Source organism: Chionomys nivalis, chromosome 25 (genome assembly GCF_950005125.1).
Source record: "Chionomys nivalis chromosome 25, mChiNiv1.1, whole genome shotgun sequence".
Classification (NCBI taxonomy): domain Eukaryota; kingdom Metazoa; phylum Chordata; class Mammalia; order Rodentia; family Cricetidae; genus Chionomys; species Chionomys nivalis.
Window position 1 is genome coordinate 36,338,646 of NC_080110.1, and position 26,522 is coordinate 36,365,167.

General features: G+C 44.8%; 1 protein-coding gene across 1 annotated transcript in view; it reads left to right on the forward strand.

The window, feature by feature from the left end:
* The first annotated feature begins 2,422 nt into the window (after positions 1–2,422).
* Hmga2 (high mobility group AT-hook 2) overlaps positions 2,423–26,522 on the forward strand; it is a 117,446-nt gene continuing 93,346 nt past the window's right edge. Inside the window, exons 1-3 of the mRNA XM_057758122.1 lie at positions 2,423–2,857; positions 5,377–5,463; positions 17,337–17,387. Of these exons, the coding sequence (XP_057614105.1) occupies positions 2,747–2,857; positions 5,377–5,463; positions 17,337–17,387 (249 nt within the window). The 5' untranslated portion in view covers positions 2,423–2,746. The remainder of the gene's footprint in view (positions 2,858–5,376; positions 5,464–17,336; positions 17,388–26,522) is intronic.

Below are 26,522 nucleotides of genomic sequence, written 5' to 3' on the forward strand. Positions count from 1 at the left end.
TCCTATGCATTAAACAAACAAACACACAAAAATATAGGGACATAATGGGATTCCCAGTATAAAATTAGTTGACTGAAATCATGGGTGACTTCTGCCTAAATCTATCCCCAGAACTTTATCTGTCTGTCCTTCTGGCAAAACACAACCAAACAAGAACAAAACCAGAAGCCCATTTTATTCACGAATGTAAAATGCACGCACCAAAGTGTAAGAATGCCACCACACACACACACACACACACACACACACACACACACAAAACTTGGCAGTTAGGAAATGTCAGTGCACTTGTTAGAAGGTGAAATTTCAGTCCCTTTGATGAAGATACCTAATCTTTCAGCCAAGCCCTAACAAAACCTTTGGTGCCTGTTAGACCCCCTCCCTCGCTTTTCAGTGACTGGGCTCCATCTGGAGGGAGGGGGCTTTTCCTCTCCTCCAGAGCTAAGCGTTCCCAGACCCACCAGCAACCCTGGGTTTCTGCAGAGCACTCAACGTACAGAGAAGTGTTCCAACTCTGAAAAGGGCAGCTAGAAATGGATTTAAAACGGCAACCCCGACCAATCAGCTCTGTCGCACCCGGGCAGACATTTACACGGGGGCCTCAAGTACAGCGGAACGTGGCAGAGTCTAGCTCCTCGCTTAAGGCTGCAGAATAGGCGTTTTTATTCCACGGTGGTCTGTATCTTTGCAAGAAAAACAATTCTTCACTGGGTGATCATTTTTATTTTGGAGTCGATCCAAGACAATTTTGGGCGTGATGTGTGAAAATCTGAACCTAAGATTTTTTTTTCCTTTCAGTTTTGTGTTATTCAAGGATGAAAAAGAGATACATTTGAGAACATTCTCCACCTTTTAAAAACTGACTGTGGTCATGATGGTGTTCACATAACCCAGAAACAGCCCAGGCTATAAAATTAGGAATTCTGAAGGAGAAGGTTAAATGAAGGTAAACTGAAGGAAGAGTTAGGCGATTGGTACAGTTGTGGGGGAAAGAATCACCAAGGACCCTATACACTGTGGACGTCCGAAGACGGGTGTACAGCGCCAGTCCCAGCAGTCATTCCTGGAGGAATGAAAAGCCCGATGAAGAAGTTGGCGCGCTCCGTGTTCCTGTGTGCAGTGTGCAAGTGTATTTGTTGCAAATGTGCTTGCTGGGCCGGCCCTCCGTGTGCCTGGAAGTGTGCGTAAGCACGCGTTTGTTAGCGTGAGAGTTTACCAGTGGAATGTGTATGTGTGCACGTGCATCTGTGTGCAAATGTGCATGCGATCATACGCGTGGGTGCATGTATCTTTGTGCATGCTGTGTTTGTGCACCGGCCCGCATGCTCTGGGGTGAGGGCACCTTTCAACCGAGCGAGGGTCTGGGGAGGCGCGTTCCGACTCCTTGGCTACCCTTTCTCGGGGCTAAAATAGAAGGCAGCGGCGGTTGGCCCTGAATGCTTCCGGCCACCTTCCGGCTCCACTTAGTGCAAGCGCAGGTAGTGGTCATGTGTTCTGAGATGGCTTTGAGACCGTCTTTTTCTCTCAACTTCCTAGGACACAGGGGTGACCTAGGACGGCAAGAAGGACTAGACCGGCGGCGAGCCGGGCTGGAGAGCCTAGGCCCTGCCTCTTTAACCCCACCGCCGGCGGGAGCACGTGAGCCGGGGCTCCGAGTGGCACTCGGGCGCCACCGCCGCCAAGGCAGTTGTGTTTCGAACGCTGCCTCTGGCGGGCGGCCAGGCGCCTCGGCTCGGCGGTCCGCCAGGCCTCCCCCCCCACCCTCTTCTTGCTTTTCCTGCATCCCCCCTCCCCTTTATCCGCCCACGATCAGAGGTGGGCAGTCCCCCCCCCCAGCACCCCCTCCGCAAGCACAAGCGCGCGCGCGCACACACACACACACACACACTACATACATACACTCATGCACTCACACGCATCCCCCTTGAATCCCGTTCAGTAACTCAGCAAACTTTCAGCTCCAGCCGCGGCCAGCAGCTTGTTTCTCCACGACACTGCAGTGCTGCTGCCTGCCCCGCCACCCGAGGAGGCGCGGTGCCACCCACTGCTCTGTTTCTTGCTAGAGTTGAGCTGTGCACCCTACCCGTCCCGGCAGAACCTTCCCATTCTCTCCCTGCTTTCCGACGGCACAAGAGTCAGTCTGTCTCTCTGTCTCTGTCTCTCTGCTTTCTGTCTCCCCCAGTCTCTTTCTCTCTCTCTCTCTCTCTCTCTCTCTCTCTCTCTCTCTCTCTCTCTCTCTCCCCCCCCCTCTCTCTCTGGAGAGAGGAGGAGGAATTCTTTCCCCGCCTAACATTGCAAGAGACACAATTCACTACAAGTCTCCCTTTCCAAGTTGCTGCAAGCGTCCTCAGTGCCCGTAACTCCCGATCCTTAGAGGAGAGAGGAGCCCTCTCCACCTTCAACTCTCCCTCTCCCTCGTTTCCCGCCTCCTCTCACTACCTCCACCTCCACCTCCGCCACCCACCGCCCGCAGCGCCTCCTCCTCCTCTCCTCCTCCTCCTCCCCTCTCTCTCTTTTTTGGCAGCTGCTGGACGTCCGGTGTTGATGGTGGCAGCAGCGGCAGCCTAAGCAGCAGCCCTCGGCGCGCGCCAGCTCTGCCAGCTCCGCCAGCTCTCGTCGCCCCTACCTTCTCCAGCCCTCTCCATCCCGTCTCCCGAAAGGTGCTGGGCGGATCCGGGGCGGCGGAGGGCGAGCGGCTGCAGAGGCGGTAGCGGCGGAGGCAGCGGTAGCGGCGGCGGGAGGCAGGATGAGCGCACGCGGTGAAGGCGCCGGGCAGCCGTCCACTTCAGCCCAGGGACAACCTGCCGCCCCGGCGCCACAGAAGCGAGGACGCGGCCGACCCAGGAAGCAGCAGCAAGTCAGTACGCCGGCGCGGAGGGAACACTCAGCCCACCCGCGACGCCTCTGCCCCGGGGCCCCGCGACAAGCCGGGTGATCAGAGCGCGGGAGCGCAGCGACCAGGGCGGTGCAAGGTTGCCCACCAGCCCCGGGGTGTAGGTGGGCGGGAGACCGATTTCCCCACCGGCGAGTGCGCAGTGCATGCTCTCGGGTGCCCGCGCCCCATGGCTGCAGGAGGCGGGGGTCCTCTGGCCTCCGTAGTCACCCGGCGGGAGGTGGGGTCGCGCGAGGCGCGTACCGGGACTTTCGCTATTGTGCGCAGTCCTGGAGCGGCGCGGCGGGGCTAGGGGACAGTGAGTTTCTGGGGTCCTACAAACTAAAAAGCATTGCTTTGTCAGCCGCTTTTGCAACCGTTCAGCGAGAGGGCTTGCCGGGAACTGGGGCGTTCAGGAGGGTCAGGACTCGGTGGGTCGGAGGATCCGCGGCTTTCTGCAGATTCTCGGGGCGGCTCGACCGCAGGAGGCTGGCGCGCTGCGGCCGCCCCCTCCGTGCCCTCCCCACACTTCGTGGCCCAAGGCTCGCGCCCTCCCGACAAAGAACGTGAGCCGACTGCCTACTTGGGGTCTTTAAATGCTTGCCGAGCTGCAGCCGCGGGAGCAGGCCGGGAAGGGTGCCCGGGAATCTCAGATCCTCGCGCCACCGAGAAACGCGCTTCTCCCAAGGAGCTTTGGAAGGAGAGTCCTAGAGAGTGCACGGTAGCTACGGTTGCTTCCCCGCCTAGAGCCAAGTCCTGGCTCCTGGCTCCGGCGCTTCAGAGCAGCTGAAGTTTAGTGTTCTCCTGGGTGAATGGCTGGGGGCTGGGAGGGGACGGTTGAGGGGCACCCAGGACCCCGCGGAGTGGAGGGTTTTGTCTGCGGATGCAACCAATTAAGCGTGCAGCCGGCTATTGCAGAGCTGTGCGCAGCGCGCAGTTAAACTCCGCTTCCTGGCCTTTTAAACTTCTCTTTTCTTCTTTTACCTTAAATCTCTTCTCTCAGGCAAAAAGAAGGGTTAGAAAATAATCCTAAAGTCCCAAATTGCCCCCGGGCGCTAGGTAGGAAATCGAAGAATGATTGCCAGGGTGTTTTAGAAAAAACGAGGGGTGTACCTTTTTGAAATCATCAAAGGAAATAAGCCAATCTAGAGGCCTCCGAGTTTTCCCGCTCTGCCCTTAGCGACACTTTAGTGTGCTTTTGGAGCCTGTTTACACCTCCAAGGAAGTCTCCGCTCTACCCTCCTGCTTCCCACCAGTCACCCAGCTTTAACGAATTCTGCTAATCGCACCCCCCCCCCAATTAAAAAAAAAGTCTAAAAGAAAACGCAAGGGGATCCGGAGGTGACTGGGAGCTTTTACCTTAAGTAAAGGCCGAGCTCACAAAGAAAAATGTGTTTCCGATGTGATTGCTCTAAGTGCCCACTGGCGCGAGTATCTAATGGACGTTTCCAAGAAACTTTCCCCCACGCGAACTTCCATTGGGAGCTTACAGGAGTTGTAATTAGTTTCGTTTAGGCACCCAATCTGAATGAAATGAGAGGAGATGATTCACCCCGGAGAGACGTTCTGCGTCCCCGGAGTATCAATCATCACGTTTTCCTAACTGCTTGAGTATTGGCTACTTATCCTGGCACCCAATAAAGGAAAGCGTTGATATACCTGGTGACCTGGCTGGTTCAGTTGCTCCTTCCCAGACACTTACATTCCTCTCTCGTCTCCCCCCACTTTTCTTTCCAGCCCACCCCACAAAGACTTTCTTTTTAAAAAATTTGGGAAACAACATGTTTATTTTTGTAAAAAGATATTTAAATTTCGACGGGAGACTATGCCTGTCTCTCCAAAAGGAAGTGGAGAATTGAAGCAATTATCTAGATAATTCAAGCAAAACCTCCCACCTCAGATTTGCCATAATTATTTGGAAATTTTTAGGAGGTATGGAATTATTCTGATCTGAACAGTTTGGATAATCGCTCCAATATTGCACTCAGAATGTGTGGGTTCAGTCCTAAACCACAAGAAACACAGGTCTATAGAAGTGACCTCTCCGTCTGTCCATCTATCTTTCCAGCTAGCTGTGATGCTGGGTTCTATTTCTGTTGTTTGAAATCCCGGTAGAATGGGTAGTGGTAGTCCTATAAAATGTTTATTATTTCTGTGAGTTGCCAAGTGCATGGCCGTGTAAACTTTGTACCTTAAAAACACGTGACTTTCCAGAACATACAACTTTTTCGGGCTTTGCTATCATTTTGATTTTGAAATATTGTCCAGTTTTTTTCACATGTAAAGCAGTTTCCTCTTTGAACATTGGGTTTCGAACTATGGTTATACCGCCACCGCCCCTCACCCCCCTTTGCAATGGCTATGCCACCATCATCCAACTATGCATGAACTGAATGACTTCCAGCAGGCTGGTTAAGCCACACATGCAGAAAGCAGAGTCAGAGCCAGGGTCAGTCTCTTTCAGCCGGTCTTAGCCACAACTTTTCTTTCCTCCCTACCCTTAGGAGCCGACCTGTGAGCCCTCTCCTAAGAGACCCAGGGGAAGACCCAAAGGCAGCAAAAACAAGAGTCCTTCTAAAGCAGCGCAGAAGGTGAGAAATTCGAGCTGAAGCTTTTCCAGTGTTGCCGATGACCTCCCTGTAATTTTCCCAATCTAAATCCACACACCAGGATTGGTTCTGGCTGAACAACCCACGACGTCATTTCTAGATTTGCTAGATTGGGTCTTAACCCCTTTTCTTTTCTTTCTTTCTTTCTTTCTTTCTTTCTTTCTTTCTTTCTTTCTTTCTTTCTTTCTTTCTTTTTTCCCCGTGTTGGTGCTTATTTTAAAAGTTTCCTGGAGATACAATGATTTTAGGCAAACAAAAAGAGCCATCAAATCATACATCTCAAGGGCTGGGAAGCACAGGATGGTAGGGGTGGAGTGGGGGAAGGGGCTGGGTAGGTTGGGGTGGAAATGATACCCTTAATATTTACACCAATGGCAACCGAGTTCATAATAAATCAAAGCTAGAATTTTGACTGGTGATGATGTTCCCGTAATTTCCTAAGGAAAAAAACAGAACTGAGATTAATTTATTCAGGGCTTATTTACATGATAACTGGAAACCAAGTCTCCCTATTAAAGCTAAGTACTTTGCCAAATAGATGTTAATTAAAGAGAAAATCCAATTATGGGTTACTGGAAAAAAAGTTTCATGAATTTTACAGCTTTAAATGTGATCAAGTATACTGTTTGGGACAAACATGCAAGATAATATTGTCAAGAAAGTTTCTCCCAAAGTGTTATTCTCTCAAACCACAAGAGGTTTAAAAACCAATATTTGCCTTATTTAATATTTTAGGGTGTGTGATAGAACACAATTAAAGTTGACATTTGTTTTTGTCTTTTTTAAACAGATTTTAAGTTGAACCTTTAAAATAATTTCATGTTGGTTGTGTGTGCTACCAAAGAGGAAGTGCCCACAGTAAGGCCTGTGTGGGGGAGTGATGGAGACTGTCTGTCACTCTTGGTCTTGAACTGGAAAGAGTTTGCATCTTATTTGTGAGTGTGTGCTGTAGGTGAAACTAATGATGCAAAAATCAGAAATAAATCCCCACATATTCTTTCAATAGATGCAAATATACAGCATTTGTTTAAGGTGACTCTGCTCGTCTTTGGGGAATTAATATTCTGTGTGTGAGTGCAGCCACTAACCACGTTGTATGTGATGATTCTCAGTGAGGAAGAAATTATGACTTCTGGTTGTTTAACACTTTTGAAGAGAGTTGAAAGAGCAGGTTTCTCCAATACTTGAATTAACTGTGTTTTAAAGTTCAGATTTGTAGTCAGTATTTAACCAATTAACCCTCAGGTATCTCTAAATAACCTTGCTATTTAAGTAATGATTCACACTCAGGTGGAAAGGTGCCTTCTCTGCCTTCTATTCATAAATGAAGTAAAACAGGCTTCAAAACAAACAAAACCAAGTGATTCTGTGTTGTGTTTCTGTGGTGCTTCTGCTTTCAGGGGCAGCCCAGGAGTGTCTTGGTAGGCATCAGCAGATACTTAAAATACGATGTAATCACTCCTAAGATGCCTCATCATAATGTCATTCAAGAAGTCTTTGAAGTTCACCATAAATCAATGCTCTGCCGATATTATAAAAAGGAAGGTGGGCTATCATCTTCATGTGACACTGTGTAACACTTTCACTTGAGTGACAAGGTGGAAATGGTCCCATCATGCTCTCCTACTCTGCAAAGTTCATTGTACAAAGTTTATTTTGGACTAAGAGTATCTGTATGGACAAACGGAAAGTTAAGACTTGTGCCTGATTTAATGTGTAAAACAAAACAACAACAGAAAGCTTATCCATTTCCAAGCATGTTTGGTTATTCAATGGCTTTAGTCATAACATCTGCAGATGGTTCACTAGGCTGTCCTCTTTCCGTAATTCTCCTTGTGTGACACATACTTGTATAATCACTAAAATACAAACAGCCCCCCCCCCAGAAGACATTTTCTGAGCTCTTTTATTCTTCAAGGTATAATTATTTCCTATAATTCTATTACAAATGTTCCTCTTTTAATAAAAGTGAATAAATGCATTAGCTTAGAACACGACTATTTCTTCAATTTTATAAATTATACTTTATTTGAGTGAGGGCATTGATAAGTCATTCCTGGAATGGATAAAAGTGAAAGGGTTTCACTTTTAAATCAGTTTTTATGGAGGGTGTTCCTATGCCTCTACACACATGGTTAGCTTATTAACTGTATTTTATTGTATTCTAACAAGACTTATGCTCATTATGATTTTAAACTGAAAACCTTTTTAGAAAGAGTTATGCAGTTCAAAACATGCTAGATGAAAATACCCTGTTAGACTGAGTTGAGCACATGTGAAAGCCTTCAATATCATTAATTAAGTGAATATTTTTTCTGCACTCTGGGAATCAATCTCTCTCTCTCTCTCTCTCTCTCTCTCTCTCTCTCTCACACACACACACACACACACACACACACACACCCGGCAGATACTTGAGGAGATGTGATGCACACTAGAGTCCTCACAATGCTGTTTAAATTTTTCTTGCTGCTTTGAACTTTTTCTTTTCTTTTAAGTTTATGCTTAGGCTGAGCAACTGGCCTTGGGGCACTTGAAAACAAAACTTCTCATTAGGAAATTAGCAGTGAGAAACTTGACAATACATGCAGAATGCTGCAAGAGCAGGTGGATGAGCGACTGTTAATATGACTATCCTTTAAATTTCAATAGAAAGTTGATTTGTGTAATATGTACAAGAAACAAATCTATAAAGAAGCAATTTGTCATGTTTAGAATTTATGGAAGAGAAGATAATTATTCTTCCATCAGAACTAATTTCATGGATAACCCTTGTGTGTCCATAATAGTCTTTCCTGGGAACTCTTCCAGTCTGAGTGCAGCCTTAATAAAAAGAAATCAGAAGTTGCCACCTTCTAGAGTAAGTGGTTTATCTGAGTATGCAAGTGTGTGCCTTTACCTTCACATTCTTGTTTTTAGGTCGAGGTACACCTCTGATTGGCTACCTTCTGATCTTTGTGCTGTGCTTTGGTTTCCTCTACTGGCTGGGCTTACTCTAGATACTCTGTATTTTCCCATTTTGCTTGCTTGGGGACAGGAAGGCATCATCTCCCTTATATTTAGGGTTTTGTTGATTCTTTCTAATCAGGAGAGAAAACTGGAGGGGCTGACACTAAAGTCCTCTGCTTCAGGTCACAAGCAGATAGATCTTCAAGTTTCAAAGTGGGTCTTGTTCAGGTGCTTGTAGGGGTGAGTGTGTTTCTGAGGTTGGGTTAAATTTTAATAGGAAGATTTCAAGCAGGAGGTACCCCCATTTCATAACGTTAGAATTTTGCTTAGCCCCTGCCTTTCGCTGGAGGTATAATGGCCAGACTAGGGGACAGAGCATAGAATGACAGTTGTAGCTGGGTAAAGTATGAACGCTTTGACTAATGCATTCAGAATAAACATGCCTTTTCGTCTTCATATACACTGTAAATAAACCCTGAAGTTACCTGGGTACTCTGTAGACCAGGTCATTTTCCACATCATTGGCATTTCTGGAACTGATTAGGATTTTTTCCTCATAAAATTTTACTAATATTAATCACAGACATTTTAGGAATAAAGAAAAGAGGTGGGTCTTAATTACCATTTCATATTAACTGCAGAGTCTGGTTGCTGTGTGAGGAAAGGATTTTCTTTTGAGCCTGGAAGGCCCAAAGGCACCCTTCTTTGACTCTGTCAAAGATGACATTGGGGGTGATCATAAAGTTCCAGCCTGTAGTTTCTACAGTGCTAATATGATTTAATTAGCACCCCTCTGTGTGTTAATGAGCGGGAAGCTCTTGTGTGAGATTCAGGGCTCTAGAGAGTACCCCTAAGACTGTGTCATGGAGGAAGGGTGCGGGGCTCTAGAGAGTACCCCTAAGACTGTGTCGTGGAGGAAGGGTGCGGGGCTCTAGAGAGTACCCCTAAGACTGTCAGGAGGAAGGGTGCGGGGCTCTAGAGAGTACCCCTAAGACTGTCATGGAGGAAGGGTGTGGGGCTCTAGAGAGTACCCCTAAGACTGGTGCCATGAAGGAAAAGTACAGGGCTCTAGAGAGTACCCCTAAGACTGTGTCATGGTCATGGAGGAAGGGTTCAGGGCTCTAGAGAGTACCCTAAGACTGTGTCATAGAGGAAGGTGCAACTGCTGCCTCCACTGTCTTGGTATTAGAAGTTGGTATTTTGTTTTGAAGTTGGTATTTTTTGAACTTCACTTTGCCTGGGATGGAAAAGCCTGAATGCAGCTGTTAATACCATATGACAGTGTCATCAAGTCAACCGAGATCATGATGCAAAGAGGGGAGATTCAGATCCATCAGGATTGGTTTTTTTGTTTTTTTTTTTTTGTTTTTTTTTTCAAGTCAGGGTTTCTCTGTAGTTTTGGAGCCTGTCCTGGAACTAGCTCTTGTAGACCATGCTGGCCACGAACTCAAAGAGATCCGCCTGCCTCTGCCTCCCGAGTGCTGAGATGAAAGACATGTGCCCACCAGCCCTCTGAACTCTTGACTCTTTCCTCCTGAGTTTCCCTTACTTTAGTTGACCTATATCCTTGGCTCATTCCTATCTCAGGGTCTTAACAGGTCTGAATGTTCCTGACTGGGATCCTATTGCATTTCAGTTCATTGTGGAGAGGAGGTGGTTGAGGAAGAGCGTGTGCTGGTTAAGTCATTCCAACCTGTCTTGTCTTGTGAGTCGACTTTTATTTATTTATTTCTTTTACAGTTTCTAGAGTTCCCCTGAGAACCACACAGCTTACACGAGGGTGGAAACTGAAATTCAGAACCCCTAACAGGGCAGGAGAGATGGCTCAGAGGTTAAGAGCATTGCCTGCTCTTCCAAAGGTGCTGAGTTCAATTCCCAGCAACCACATGGTGGCTCACAACCATCTGTAATGGGGTCTGGTGCCCTCTTCTGGCCTGCAGGCATACACACAGACAGACTATTGTATACATAATAAATAAATAAATAAATACGGGCAGTGGTGGCGCACACCTTTGATCCCAGCACTCTGGAGGCAGAGGCAGGCGGATCTCTGTGAGTTCGAGACCAGCCTGGTCTATAAGAGTTAGTTCCAGGACAGGCTCCAAAACCACAGAGAAACCCTGTCTCGAAAAACCAAAATAAATAAATAAATAAATAAATATTTAAAAAAAAAAAAAAAGAACCCCTAACACTAAGTCTCTCAGCTGAGCATCTGCTCAGTTAGAGAAAGGGGAACAGAGAGGCAGTGATATATATACATATATATATATATATATATATATATATTTTTTTTTTTTTTTTTTTTTTCCGAGACAAGGTTTCTCCGTAGTTTTTGGTTCCTGTCCTGGAACTAGCTCTTGTAGACCAGGCTGGCCTCGAACTCCCAGAGATCCGCCTGCCTCTGCCTCCCGAACGCTGGGATTAAAGGCGTGCACCACCACTGCCCGGCAGGCAGCCATATTTTTAAACTGGTTTATATTTATTTTTATGGCTCTAACACACAGAACAACTTTGAATGGCATATTCTATTATTTCTTTGTTTGTCTTTAGTCCTGGAAATGAAGTCCAGGACCCTGCACATCCTAGGACAGTGTCTTCCTACTGAGTCACACTCCCAGCCTTTGCTGTGGACCCTCTATACTACATCACTGCTATTTTATTTGATTGCAGAAGAGGTAGGGAAACAATTTAGAGTAGGAACGTCTCCAACCCTGAACACAAGAACTCTTCCAAAATGTTGTGCTTGGTTTTAACTTACTGCATATGTATGTAGAAGCAGACATACGCAAAAATATTGACAGGAGAACTCACGTAAGGGTTTCTTTGGATAACTGAGTGTGAGCTGCAACCGATGAGGACATGTTCTTCTAATTCTCAAGACTAAAAATGATCGCGCATAACCTTGGGAAATCCAGAACTGGATTATCAAAATGGTGAAATGAGAATTTACTTGATGTTTATTCCAAATGATTGGTCCAGTTGAATTCAGTTCCAATGACTATTGGCTTACACTGCTTATGGTTTTTGTTTTTGATTTTTTGTGTTTGTTTGTTTTTTGTTTTGAGAGAAGCTGGGTGAAATTACTTATGTTTGTAGATTTTGATTGGATGTCCTTAGGTTTCATATATTCTTGTATTTCTGCAAACTATAGGATTCAAACAGGGGTCAGTCTTTTAAACAATTCAAAATACAGATATATGAAACCAACCCATGCGGTTGGTTTTTTGGAAAATCCCTAGTTCTTGTTCTGTGTTCACATACCTCCTGGTTTGAAGTTGGGATATCTGGCTTGTAGGTAACACCCACTACAACACAAAAATAAGATGAGAGCATTTATAATTGTAAAAATTGAATACCTATCTAACTGTCTAAGCTTGACCTGAAGTTAGCCTTGAATTAGTTTCTTAGGTCCCAGCCAGTGCTCCCGTTCATGTCTTAATAGGAATACTAAAAATATTTTGCTCTTACTCAGTATCCTAAGGAGCCTTCTTCTTTTCAAAACTTTATTTTCTTTTTTTTTGTTTTTTTGTTTTTTTTTTTTTTTTGGTTTTTCGAGACAGGGTTTCTCTGTGGTTTTGGAGCCTATCCTGGAACTAGCTCTTGTAGACCAGGGTGGTCTCGAACTCACAGAGATCCGCCTGCCTCTGCCTCCCGAGTGCTGGGATTAAAGGCGTGCGCCACCACCGCCCGGCAAAACTTTATTTTCTTGGTCTTAAAAAAAAAAAATTCTTTCTTCTTCTCACACCTTGCCTATGGCCTTTCTGTTTTATATCTGAGACTATTCCAGCAAAGAAAATGTCTTTTTTTGTTGTTGTTTTGTTTTTGTTTTTCGAGACAGGGTTTCTCTGTGGTTTTGGAGCCTATCCTGGAACTAGCTCTTGTAGACCAGGCTGGTCTCGAACTCACAGAGATCCGCCTGCCTCTGCCTCCCGAGTGCTGGGATTAAAGGCGTGCGCCACCACCGCCCGGCAAAACTTTATTTTCTTGGTCTTAAAAAAAAAAAATTCTTTCTTCTTCTCACACCTTGCCTATGGCCTTTCTGTTTTATATCTGAGACTATCCCAGCAAAGAAAATGTCTTTTTTTGTTGTTGTTTTGTTTTTGTTTTTCGAGACAGGGTTTCTCTGTGGTTTTGGAGCCTATCCTGGAACTAGCTCTTGTAGACCAGGCTGGTCTCGAACTCCCAGAGATCTGCCTGCCTCTGCCTCCCAAGTGCTGGGATTAAAGGCGCGCGCCACCATCGCCCGGCTAAGAAAATGTCTTGACATTAGGCTGAGTCTAGGGTCTGCTCCCTGGGAAGGTGGGCACAGAATCTCCCACAAAGTGGAAAGGAGAAGTTGCCACCGTGAGAGCTGCAGACAGGCGGGGACTCTTGGTGAGGGCGGTGTTCGGCATAGTGGAGTGGTAGTACATCTGTCTGTGCCACACTGCAGTCTTGCCCGGTCCTTTGCGAATAGATTCCTTCTTTAATTCTCGCTGTGGTCTGCACAAGTGATAACACTGATTCACAATTGCAGACCGACACATGCCCAGTGTTGAACTCTTCCAACCCTCATCCTTCTCACTCTGGGGGCTGACCAGGGTGTCCTATACTACCAACCACAAAGTTGGTTTCTGTCATCTTCCTCAATGACTTGAGATACAGACTGGGTTAAAAGTAGGGGTAACTTGAAGTGCAGCTCTCTCTAAGACAGGAGAGCAGAAAAATGTGTGTCTTCTGCCAGGAATACGCAGAGACTTTGGGCCCCCCAGTAATCCACCAAGTTTGGGGACTGTAATAATCCAAATATATTCTTATTTGTCAAATGAAAGGGCTACTAGAGATGGTTTTGAAGTTCTACCAAACTTCTGATGGTAACGGAGAAACAAAACACCAGTGCTTTTCAGATCCCAGGCTCCTCACTTCCCACAGTCTCTCTTCTTCCTCTCCCCTTCCTCCCTTCTCTTATCCCTTTTTTTCTTCCTTTCACAAACTGGTAGTGAATACCACCTCTAATATATCTGTGCTAACCATAATTCCCCTTTCCAAATTCAAGGGAGATGGTTACAGGCTAAATTTCTTTTTTAAGTGTTTTAAAATATGGAATATACTCACGAGCTTCGACTACCCAGCACTTTTTTTTTAATTTTTAAAAAAGATTTTATTGTTTATTTATTTATTTATTAAAGATTTCTGCCTCCTCCCCACCACCACCTCCCATTTCCCTCCCCCAATCAAGTCCCCCTCCCTCGTCAGCCCTAACAATGGCAATGGGTTTTTGATCCTACTGCACGTACTGGCTTTGTGGGAGCCTAGGCAGTTTGGATGCTCACCTTACTAGACCGGGATGGAGGTGGATGGTCTTTGGACTTCCCACAGGGCAGGGTACCCAGCACTTTTTAAAGGAAGAAGTGTATCTTTTCTGTAGCATCCCCCTCCCCCATTTTCATGAAGCTGCTTCTAAACATCTGAAGTCTAGGGCACAATTCTGAATGAGGCGCCTTACAAAGGCAGGCAGAATCTAATGGGGAGCGCAGAGGATGAAAGCTGGAGTCAGCTGTGGCGTGAGGGGTGTGGACACGTGTCATGGTGCTGGCAAAGGTCTGAAATTTCAGTTTTCACAAAGGCAGAAAACCTACTGGTTCTCCCTGCAGCCCTCTATAAAAGCCAAAAACACTTAGAACTAGGTAGGTCTCAATTATACATGTATGGAATACAGAACCAAAGCTCATCCCAGCAAAGACAAGGCAAACATTTGCTTTTACCGTTTTGTGTATGTTGATGTCTTAAAAAATACTCTCCATGATTTGTTTTCCTTCTCTGAAAGACAGTGCTCCAAAGAGCATTGAACACACACACACACACACACAGAGAGAGAGAGAGAGACTGTTAAAACTACAGTTTTCCAGTATCTGAACATCCTGAAGCAAACCTCGTTTACACACAAAAACCCCAGCTTGTTTTGCAGACTTTGTGAAGTTTGATCAGAGCAGTTCAGTAATGTGGGTTTTAGAGAACAATCAAGCCTCCCAGATAGGGACCACACAGTGCAGCCAGCTTGTTGCTTCTAGATGTCATCTCAGAAGAGGGTTTCAGTTTACATGGGACACCAGCCTCCATGACCAAAGAGCAAGTTTACTTTTGACAAGTTGAAGTGATAATCGCGGTCTTGTGCCCTTTTGTTAATGGTATGAATTTTATTTCTCAATGGGCTTTTTGTAAACGGGATAGTCATTTAAAAGTTATCGGTTTGCAAGGCTTCCTCTCCCCTCTCTCTTTGAGAGATCTGTTTTCTCTGTCTTGAAAATGCAGAGAAGCCCTTTTTAGAGAACTCCTTGTCTTCGGGAGATTTCAGATACACTCAGGTCATATCATAGCTCCCAGGATGTGAGAATTATACAGAAATCCCTGGTAGAGCACTGTTACCTTCAAGGTTAATAGCAGCCTCCCTGCCAGCCCAAGGACCACCCAGTTCCCATTAGAAAGGACTTCTGTTTCATGTTCCTGTAATTCATTACTGGGTAAACTCAGTACAATTATCTTATAGTTACTTCCAAAGATCCACTCCAGAGCGCTGGGCCTGTGAGCCCTCCTAACTCACTGTATACCAGCCAGACACTCCTTCAGAGCTGCCTTCTAAAGGAGACGCTTGAGCATACTTGTCTGTGGGATTGGAATAACCTGAAGGGAAACTACCTTTTAAGCCTTCTATCTTGTTAGGTATGAAAAGACGTTCTGGAGGATCTTGTTTAGGATGGGCAGTCCCAAAGGCCTTGATGTCCCCTCAAAGCTCGTCTCCACTTTGCAGAGGAAATAAAAATCAAGGCTTCCAGGGACCTATCCCCAGTCATAGAGCTAGACTATCTGAGAAAGGTCTTCCGACCTAAGCTTTCCAAAGCATGACACCTTCATGTCCCTCCAGGGGACAATTGAGAAAGATTGTGTGTTTTTCTGGTCATCCCCAGCTTGCACATACCTTAAAATCCATGCTCTCGTGACTAAAGGTGAGGCAGGGCACTAACTTTGACCATAAAGAAATCCCTGGTTGACCTCCAACAAAGCTGGGAACATCGACAGCCAATCCTGACAGTGAAAGATGCTATGAGCTACTGAATTTCTTTTCATTCTCAAAAACAAGCCAAGTCAATGGCTCTGTTACCAGGGCCTTCTCCAGTACTGGGAAGAGGTTTAAAAGTCAGACAGAGCTGGGTTCAAATCTCATTCCCATCACTTACAGGCATGATGTATGACCTAACACATCTAGGATTTAGTCACTCATCTGCAAAGTAAATGAAATCATCATGCTCCTATTACAAGCCTGCTATAAGGAATAAAGTGACATATGTACCCAACTTAGACCAGAGTGTTTTTAATGCTTAATAAATTTGAGGTAACATTATAATCATATAGAGCTTCTGACAATTGTGATAGCAATGCAGGTATCATCAGATTGCCTGTCAATTATCTATCAAACTGCCATCTATCTATCTATCTATCTATCTATCTATCTATCTATCTATCTATCTATCTATATCTATCTATCCATTCATTCAACCATCCATCTTTTTATCTGTCTGTCTGTCTGTCTGTCTGTCTATTCGGCCATCCAGCTATTTCTCTATCAATCATCTATTTATCTTGTCATTTATGTTTATCTGCTTTTATTAGATAAGTTGAAGAAAGGAAGGTTGTGTTTGTCAACGTAGGCTTTAAATGTCTCATTTTAGCATCACTGCGCCAAGACCCACTGGCTGTAGGCTCAGGTAAAACCACATTGCCAAACAAGTTGTCCTGATTCAGTCTGCCTAGATTCTTGCATGAGAGGTCTTGAATATAATTTTTGTGTATAATTCTTATGCACAAACAATAAGTACTCAGATTCCCTTATTCAGAAAAGTATAAACGTGCGCTTTTTTATAAAAGAGAGATGTCTGTGTGTGCATTGACACACTTAGGGAATGGAGTAAGGGGTGACTAAGACTAATTGCTTTACGAATGTGAAATTGGAACTAGAATAGAAATAAATAGCTGGTATCAGAAAATTCTATGCAATATAGCAATGAAACAATCTCTAAAAATAACAGCAAGTAGAGTCAGGTCAGACTCATGTTGAGTGAAGAGTTATTGTTAATAATGCCCACTTTGATAACCTTTGTGTCGCTATGGTTTAGATCTCTGGGACAACTATTGTTGATTTTTGCTGTTTTTAAAAATTCTTTATTTATCATCTATCTACCTACCTACCTACCTACCTACCTATCATCTATCCATCTTTCTATCATCTATCTACCTACCTACCTACCTACCTACCTATCTATAGATCAGGCAACTGATAAGCAGGTGATCGTTTTGGACAGAGAACAGGAAATTAGCCATGCAGAAGTTGGTAGATGTTCACTGTTTCTTATTAAAGTGTTTATGTGGTATTTCTTATGTACAGACTTGCTTTCCATACCAGTCTAGAGAGAACTGCTTTATTATTTAAAATCAATGTGTGTATATTAACTTTTGTAGCTAGTTGTAATTGGAGAGTCTTGACCATTGAAAGAATGTTTGTGCTGTAAAATATTAATTTGCATAAATTATGGGATGCGGGAATATTTCTTTTGTCTGATCAGAAACAAAGGCGAGGGGGATTTCCCAAGAGCGAAGTCAGGCATCTCAGAGGAGGTCACTCCATGGGAGTCCTTTGTGGTGAGGGGGTTTCATAGATACCTCTTTATCATTCAGCCAACAGTGAGCAAGAAGCAGCCACTGAATCACACCGAAGAGGAAGTGTACAAGAGGAAGAGGTTGTTCAGACAGTCTTGATACTTCATCTGCAGTCCAGAACATTCTACCTGGAAGCAGAGCTGTTGGCCCAGCACTTGTAAATAATGTCAGGCAGGAGACTACATGACTTCCTTTTCGATTTTTTTTTTTTTCAGAAAGCAGAGGCCATTGGAGAGAAGCGGCCAAGAGGCAGACCTAGAAAATGGGTGAGTACTGAGATACACTTTTCCCTTTTCTTAAAAGGAAAAGAATGTTTTGTTTTGTTTTTTTAAAAAAAATAATAATAAAATGAAAAAGAAAGTTGTGTTTCATGAATGACGCGAATTGGTAACTTCTGGCATGCTAGAATCTTTGGAAGATCTTTGAGGCACAGGACCTATGATGTTTCTTACTGTTTGGTTCCAGAGCTCCCTGCCTCTGCTCCCTGGAGGTGACTCCTTCCTCTCTCTTCCCACTTCAAAGGAGTCTCCACTCTTCCTGCCAGGGGCCACAGGGATGATTTGTTTACAGGTTGAGTAACTGGAGTTAAACTCACTAGGAGTCCTCAGAAGCTGATTACGATGGTGATAAAATTCAGATGAAACATGAATGAGATAAAGTGTTTTTATCTTTGCGGTTTCCTCTCTGGCTTTTGCTTTGGCCTCGTCTCATTTTCTGATGCTTTGCATGCCCTTTATCACATTGGTTTCTTCAGGAAAGAGGTGTGATCTCCAGCAGCCCCAGCCTTAATTGTCATTCTACATAGGGACTACAGAGGCCTCGGTGCCAGGCACGTGACCCACGTTCCCTGGAAAGTCTTTTCACGGACAGGGTAAAGGAAGCTGTTTCTCAAGAAGGTGGCAGGTGTTGCCTGGCCCCAGCCTATCTACTTCTTTGCCTCTCCTCCCCCAAAGCGCTGCTCCGGTTGGCTCCGCCTCCCTCCACCTTTTACCGTTTCTTTCCTGCCCTGCTGGGTTGCATTTCCCGCCTTAGTTTGCTGCTTTCTGCTTCATTTTCTATTTATACCTCGGTGTTGCCTTTCATTTAATTTATTCATCTTGTGTTTTTTTTTCCTCCTCCGCGCCGCATGTGTTGGGATTAGATTTCTTAGCACAAGGAGCCAGAGATGATCTTTAGATTAAAAACATCTTACGCATTGCAGTGGAACCTTAAAAGTAAAGGCATTTTATGGAGTCTGTTTTCCAGTGAGGGAATTCTCCCCCAGGCTTATCTCCCAGGCCATCCTCCACTCTATGCCCCATTGCCTTAAACAAAGGAATCACACTGCCCCCAGGCCACCTCTTCCTCACACAAATGCTCAGGACTTAAGAACCACCCCCTGTCTCTCCGGAAATACGTACCCCCGCCCCCACTTCATTCACAGTAAGCCTCCAAATGTTTGTGGACAATTAACTGTCTCCAATCCTTCCACCCCCACCTCATCCTGCTGCGCAGAGAAACATTCTTGTTACTTGTTTCCGAGTACATTTGTTTTGTTTGTTTGCTTGCTTTTTAATATTGTGAAATGTGTTCCCCTGAGCTATGGATCACATTGCAGGTGTGGGTTCTATAAACAGTGGGGTGTGTTACCTGTGTTGTACATATCGTTATCTGTTGCTGCTACATCTGTGTTCTGGGAGCACAGTAGTATGAATCATCAACTGTTTCATTGTGCTCACTGTTCTTCAGGCCATGAGTATGGACAGGGCAGAGCAGAGCGTGTCTGCTAAGAGGACCTCAGCATTTAGCCACACCTCTAAAATTCACGGCCTAGAATTGGAAGGCTTCTTAACTTCAGGTCCTTTCATTGGTTGGAAGTCTGGTCCTGTCTGAGTGTCCTCGGACAGCTCACACTGTAACCGGATGGTGTCGGTCTTCTTAGCTGTACTCATGGGTCAGTAACCTGGAAAGAACCACAAACTTACCACGGTTCCACTCTAGAGAGCACAGTGCGAGCTAGGCTGCTAGTGCACATAGGCTTGCTATTTCCTAAGCATCTGAGCTCCGAAAGGGCACCCCATCCTCTGGATGAATCAACAAGAGAGACCTGCATACTTTTGCTAGTAGGCAACAGAATAGTCAATAGATGAGACCTTTGAAGTCTTAGGATTAGCAGGACTACAAGGAAATAAGTTGTACGCTGTTTAAGAGAAAGTCAACCAGTTGTTGTAAGGCTCTGCTTTCCATTCCTAATGCCTTTGGGGTACCCTCTGATGCGGTGATTCTCAGCTTTCGAACGCTGTGACCCTTCAGTACCATCCCTCATGTGGGGACCGCAACCATACAATTATTTCGTTGCTACTTCATAACTGTAATTTTGCTGCTGTTATGAATCGTAATGCAGATCTGATATGTGACCCTCTCAGGGGTCCTGATCAGCCACTCCTCTAATATCCTCGGAGTTTAACCTTCGTGGACCTTAGTCACGTCTGTTCTCCTCAGAAACTTTCCACAGCCCTGGCACCGGTCGGTGAGTGGGTTGCAGCCCACTGCTGTGCTCCAGAGCCCTCCAGTTTATACCCACTTCCTTGGTGGCACACACAGCTGTTCCTCTTTTTTTTTTTTTTTTTTTTTCTTTTGGTTTTTCGAGACAGGGTTTCTCTGTGGCTTTGGAGCCTGTCCCAGAACTAGCTCTGTAGACCAGGCTGGTCTCGAACTCACAGAGATCCGCCTGCCTTTGCCTCCCGAGTGCTGGGATTAAAGGCGTGCGCCACCATCGCCCAGCACAGCTGTTCCTCTTAAATCCAGAGCATGTCAAGGGTGTGTGCAGTGCTTTTCTAAAGGGGTTCTTTTTTCTTGGAGGGTACCTGGATTCTAGACATATGATCTTCATGCCGGGTGATAGTGTCTGGGAAGTATCAACCATGGAGATCCTGGCTTCCTGGGAACAGCTGTGGGACCCTTTCTGACTCGCCTGGCTTCTAACTTTTATTGGCTGTGCGACTGGAAGGTTTTTGTGCGGCGCATTGCAGCAAGCCCCCAGTTTCTTCTCAGAAGAAGAATCGCTCTGCTTCGGAGGGGAATTAAAAGGAAATAGTCTATTTTTTCTAGACAACGTGTTTCCTCTTTGCTTGCACAGCTCCTGAAGGTGACTGTGCAGTCAGCCCCAGCAAGGCATCATTTGCTGGGAACGTTTGTATGGAGGAATAAGTCACTGTGTTTCCCACAGGAAGTGGCCTTGGGCTTTATGCTAAGTATGAATCTTTCCAACAGTTGCATCCACTGTTTCCTTGAGTTGTAGATATCTTTTTTTTTTTGTTTGTTTGTTTTTTTGTTTTGTTTTGTTTTGTTTTGTTTTTCGAGACAGGGTTTCTCTGTGGTTTTTGGAGCCTGTCCTGGAACTAGCTCTTGTAGACCAGGCTGGTCTCGAACTCACAGAGATCCGCCTGCCTCTGCCTCCCAAGTGCTGGGATTAAAGGCGTGCGCCACCACCGCCCGGCTCCTGTAGATATCTTTTTGAACTGACTGGAATGACTTGGTATTTGGTTTAGAGGCCAAATTGTTCCCTTTATTGTTGTAGATTTTGCTTTAAAGTTCTTTTGCTAATATATATATATATATTATATATATATAATATATTTATATATCATATAAATCTTTTTAAAAATAAGTTTATTTAAACAAGAAGATACTTGACTTAAAGGGATTCAAGGATTCATTCTTGTCCAGTATAATTTACCCCTACTTAAGACAGGTTGCCCTACATGTAACAGCTACTTACAAAAAAGTTACAAATTTGTCTTTGATTCCATGACGATAATTGAAAAACATTGAAAGTCTCCAAGTGAGCAGAGTATGCAGGCAGTGTATGTCATTGAGCTTTTTAATTCAATCACTGAGAGCAAAATCCCTTACTTGATTTTTAAGAGGAGAGCAGAACAAGCATGCCACTAACGGAGGAAGAGGCATGTTCACAGAGCTGGTGCCTTCTCCCACACCAGCTCCATCTGATGTTGAACAAAATAGAGCACTGGTTATTTAGTTCGAAAAAGGAAGGAAGGAAGGAAGGAAGGAAGGAAGGAAGGAAGGAAGGAAGGAAGGAAGGAAGGAAGGATACACAATATGCTTGTGTCTAATAAAAGAGGGTGAAGGAGAAATGAAAAAAAAGAGAAACCTGAGCTGTTTAGGAGCAAACGGAGGCTCTCTAGTTGAGAATGTACTCAACACAGTCCTGGAGTAAAGCAGCAGATTCTCTTGGTTTTTCGAGACAGGGTTTCTCTGTGGCTTTGGAGCCTGTCCTGGAACTAGCTCTTGTAGACCAGGCTGGTCTCGAACTCACAGAGATTCACCTGCCTCTGCCTCCCAAGTGCTGGGATTAAAGGCGTGCGCCACCACCGCCCGGCAGCAGATTCTCTTTTTAGCAGACACTCCTGTCTGCTGCTGGACACAACCATCGTCTTCATCTGCGTTCCCAGCTGTGCAGGTGTGGCTGTGTCATCGATGTTGCTCCTAGACTAGAATCTCACCCACCTCCTTAACAAATAGCTAACATTCACATAGGCTTTCCTTAGTTTACTAGTGGTGTTTGATTCTTCATCCTAACTTGTCCCACAGAGCCACCATGCCCACCACCTTGAAATTCATGTTATTGTTCCCAGTCTTGACTCCTTCCTTGGGTTTCTCATCAGCTATGGCAAGCGTAGGCATCTCCTCAGCTGCCACTTCACAGAAGGAGGCACCAGGCACACACCCTGATATATTAATCTTATAGACTCACGTCGCTGGCCTGGAAAAGAGTGTTTATTGTAACTGCAGTCAGTAGTTGGGTTGGTTCACCAAAAATACGTAGATCTGAGGAGAACCTGGCATCAGTCCTGACCCTTGGAAAGGGTGGGGAACCAGTGGGCCCAGTGACTCCATGAGCATGCTCATTAGAGATGGTTAGGAACACGTCTACTGTCCACTGCCTCCTTTGGTCTATTCTCCCCTCTGGTTTGATTAGATTTCAGATCTATTATAAGATGTGGGTTTCTGGATTTTCATTCTCTGTCTGAACATGTCAGAGGTGAGCGGCAAAGAAAGGAGAATGAATGAGGCCTCCATTTCCTTCACAGTTCGAGTCAAGGATCAGGGTTTAGGTGGTTTGGGTTCAAGTTTTGACCCATCCCCAACCCAATGTGTCATCTTGAACAAATGCCGTGATTGGCCCAAGGCTGCATATCTCCTCTGGAAAGGGAAGAAGAATTCTTGCATGTATTAAATGAGAAAATGTGTGCAAAGGCTCAAAAAAAACAAAAAAAAAAACAAAAACAATACCCTCAAGGCAAGGTGCTTGGTAGTTGTCAGCGATTACACCTCACAACAGAGCGAAGCACATGCTTACCCCAATGTCAACCATAGCTGCCCGTTATCTATCCACCACAGCCACCAGGAGTTATGCGGAGTAAGACTCCCACACCGCACCAACCACATTCTATTAGGGGTACCACATCTTCAGTGTGTGTCTTAGTTAGGGTTTCTATTGCTGTAAAGAGACACCATGGCCACCGCCACCCTTATAAAGGAAAAGCATTAAATTGGGGTGACTGGTTTACAGTTCAGAGGCTCAGTCCTTTATCGTCATGGCACGGAGGCAGACATGGTGCTGGAGAAGGAGCTGAGAGTCCTATATCTTGCAGGCAACAGGAAGCCGGCTGAAGCACTGAGTTAGGCATCCGTCCAGTGCCTAGGAAATCTTAAAGCCCACCCCCACCGCGACACACTTCCTCCAACAAAGCGGTAACCACTCCAACAAAGCTACACCTCTTAGAGTGCCACTCCTGAGATTGTGGGCTCCAATTGCATTCTAACCACCACAATGTGTCTCTGTTTGATATTATCAAGTTTAAGGATTGTTTCTTAGTGATATTAAAGTGAGTTTTATGTCTGTTCACATGAGGGGAAAATTTGACATTGTTTTTCCTTATAGTAGAAGTCTGATGTTGTGTCTTGTTGAATTTGAAAAGTATTTTTTATGCTGTTTACCTTAATAGGTTCTTATAGAAACTTAATTATTCTCAGAACCGCTATATCAGTCCTACCCCTGTGTTCAGGTAATACCTGCATTTCTCCCTTTTGCCCCAAAGAGCAGCTTATCACATAACTGGTATAGGGACAGAAAATGTTTGTCAAACATCTGAAGAGTGTGGCGTTCAGGTTCTACTACCACAATGAGATAGTAGAGACGTTCACTTCACTCATGAAACATGTCATCCAGATGTTTCTTAGGAGGACCACGAGGGCTGCTAGGGGAAAAGAAGCGAGGGCCAGAACAAGGAAGATGCGGGTAAGGACGAGAGGCCCCCACGGGTTTTGTTTCCAGACCATTTCGGCAAAGGAAAATACACCTTACTACAAATGAATGCTTTTTGTCTTTTTTTTTTTCAAAAGGAAATAATTACTCTGCAGATCCTGAAATTGACCCAGAAACTGACCCAAGGACCAGACGCTGAGTTCAGATGGTCATTAGAAAGCTGCTAACAGTCCCAGCTGTTTCCTTGGCTGTGGAAACTCTTTATTTGGCAATGGGGTGTGTACAGGATGTTAAGTTAAAAATACACGTTTCCATTTAACCTCCTTCCAGGGGCACTTGCTTCTGTTAAAGAGCCTGTACACAGGAAAGGGATGTAATTTCATTGATTGGTCGCCTAGATAGGCAAGGCCTTTCCTGGTTTGCAGCAACCTAGAAACGTAAGAGAAGATTTGATGACCGAGCAGGGGACACTAACTCTGAATAAATCTGGCTCTCACTGGACTGATTGGGACCGCTTTCTCCTAAGGCTTTCAAGCGTCCATGTGCTGGAGAACCTGGAAATCTACCTGAAAGTAAAGCACTGGCTTTCCATTTCCGTTCTCTCCTCTCCAGATGTTTGTCCCCTTTTGAAAAACTTGTACCCATTGTAACCTAACACTTGCCTTCTTCAATGAGAAGAGCTAGCCAATAATGCAGAGTACAGATAATTTTAAGTTTGTACTTGGGGTCAGAGAGGAAGAGATGACCTTGGTATCACATCAAAAATGCCAGCTAAATGCCGGGCGATGGTGGCGCACGCCTTTAATCCCAGCACTAGGGAGGCAGAGGCAGTCGGATCTCTGTGAGTTCGAGACCAGCCTGGTCTACAGAGCTAGTTCCGGGACAGGAACCAAAAGCCACAGAGAAACCCTGTCTCGAAAACCCCCATAAAAAAGCCGGGCGGTGGTGGCGCACGCCTTTAATCCCAGCACTCGGGAGGCAGAGGCAGGCGGATCTCTGTGAGTTCGAGACCAGCCTGGTCTACAAGAGCTAGTTCCAGGACAGGCTCCAAAGCCACAGAGAAACCCTGTCTCGAAAAACAAAAAACAAAAACAAACAAAAAAAAAATACCAGCTAAATGAAATTTGTAAAAAACAAGACCATTTTTTCCTTAAGAACTTGCAGCATTAATATGCTTTAAAAACCAGCAGAATGTCCATACCGCCCAGCTACTGCACGAGGACATTCCATATCACCACAGAGATATTTACACGTCCACATTTATTGTCTCTCTATTTGTGATAGCAAGGGGATGAGACGAGCCTAGATGACTGTCATCTGATGAGTGGATAATGAAAATGTGCTCCATACTCACAATGCAGTAAGAAAAATGAAATCGTAGTATTTTCGGGAATATGGATGGGTTTGTAAAGCGTTAAGTGTTAGGTGAGGTGACCCAAAGTCAGAAAGAAAGTCACGTTCTCCTTCATGCGATCCTAGCCTGTAATGTATTTATGTCTATGTAAGCAGGTGTGAGTGTGTGTGTAGTGCGGTCTACAGTTTAGAAAGGGAGGCCAGCGAGGGATTCCATTAGTGGCTGAAGAGGGGCAGAATGCAGGCTGAAGAGCACATGAGTTGTGAAAAGAGAATCGAAAGTGAATATTTTATTTATATTTATTTATTTATTTATTTATTTATTTATTTATTTATTTATTTGATTTTTCGAAACAGGGTTTCTCTGAAGTTTTTGGAGCCTGTCCTGGAACAAGCTCTTGTAGACCAGGCTGACCTCGAACTCACAGAGATCCGCCTGCCTCTGCCTCCCTAGTGCTGGGATTAAAGGCGTGCGCCACCACCGCCCGGCGAAAGTGAATATTTTAGTATAGTTTCAGTGTCAGATACCTGGGTAAATGCTGAAAGAGCAGAAAGGTAAAGGAGCCAGCCACCCGGGAGACTTCTTACCTCTACCGAATACTCAGGCGGAAGGGGCAAGCTCCTGTGCCTAGGAATCTGCAGGCTGAATGGGACCTGGATCCTGTCTCCACCTCCCTAGTGCCAGGATCCAAGGTGTGAGATCCCAAGTGCTGAGATCAAAGGTGTGTGCCACTGTCTGGCCTCTGTGCTTAACTAGTGGCTAACTCCTCCTTCTGAAGAGGCAAGCTTTATTTGTTAGAGCCCAAACAAAATTTCATGCATCATCTTTTCTTTTGTGGTAGAGAAATGAATACAAATACAATTGGTAAATAGGTGCAAAACCACGATGATGTTCTGTGGCTTCGGAATGGCTGTTCTAAAGATGGATGCTCCCTGAGATGGACAGTGTTTGGGAGGGGGCGAGGGTTTGAGGGCCACTTAATCTAGCTGATTCATATTTTATGTCTGAGTTCACTACAGTAAAGAGCCATCACGGTAGCAAATAGCTTTCTCTTTATTCTTAGTAATTAAAATGCCAATTTCCTGATGCACATAGTGCATTAAAAATCAATATGCAGTATTGACTTTAGAAAAACACCTCTTTGTTATGTTTTCTGATAAAGTTAGAGAACCGTCCAAACCCTAACTTGGTGAAGGGAAAGTTTTCCTTTAGTGTATATAAGCTTTATGTTATAAAGCAAGCTCTTTGAATAATTGTTTCCCAGTTGGGAATGTAGATTGAAATTTCATTCTTTAACTTTTCATTTTATTTTCAAACCGATACTTTGTGCTTTTAAAGAAATTATACTAGGTTTAAGCACATAACCTGTAATCATTAAAACATGGCCTCCAAATAATTTCTTTTTTTTTTTAAATATTTATTTATTTATTATGTATACATACAATATTCTGTCTGTGTGTATGCCTGCAGGCCAGAAGAGGGCACCAGACCCCATTACGGATGGTTGTCAGCCACCATGTGGTTGCTGGGAATTGAACTCAGGACCTTTGGAAGAGCAGGCATTGCTCTTAACCTCTGAGCCATCTCTCCAGCCCCCTCCAAATAATTTCAAATGCTCATTCGTGCCTTGCCACTTAACAAGTCGGTAGTACCTCTCTTTCACAGGCCTCCGTAGGATTTCGGCCGCTTTGTCTCCTCTTACTGCCTCCATCTCTTCACTTCTGAGAATGGTGCTCTGACTTCTGAAATAGATTTCAGCACAGTCCCTTGAAAGGA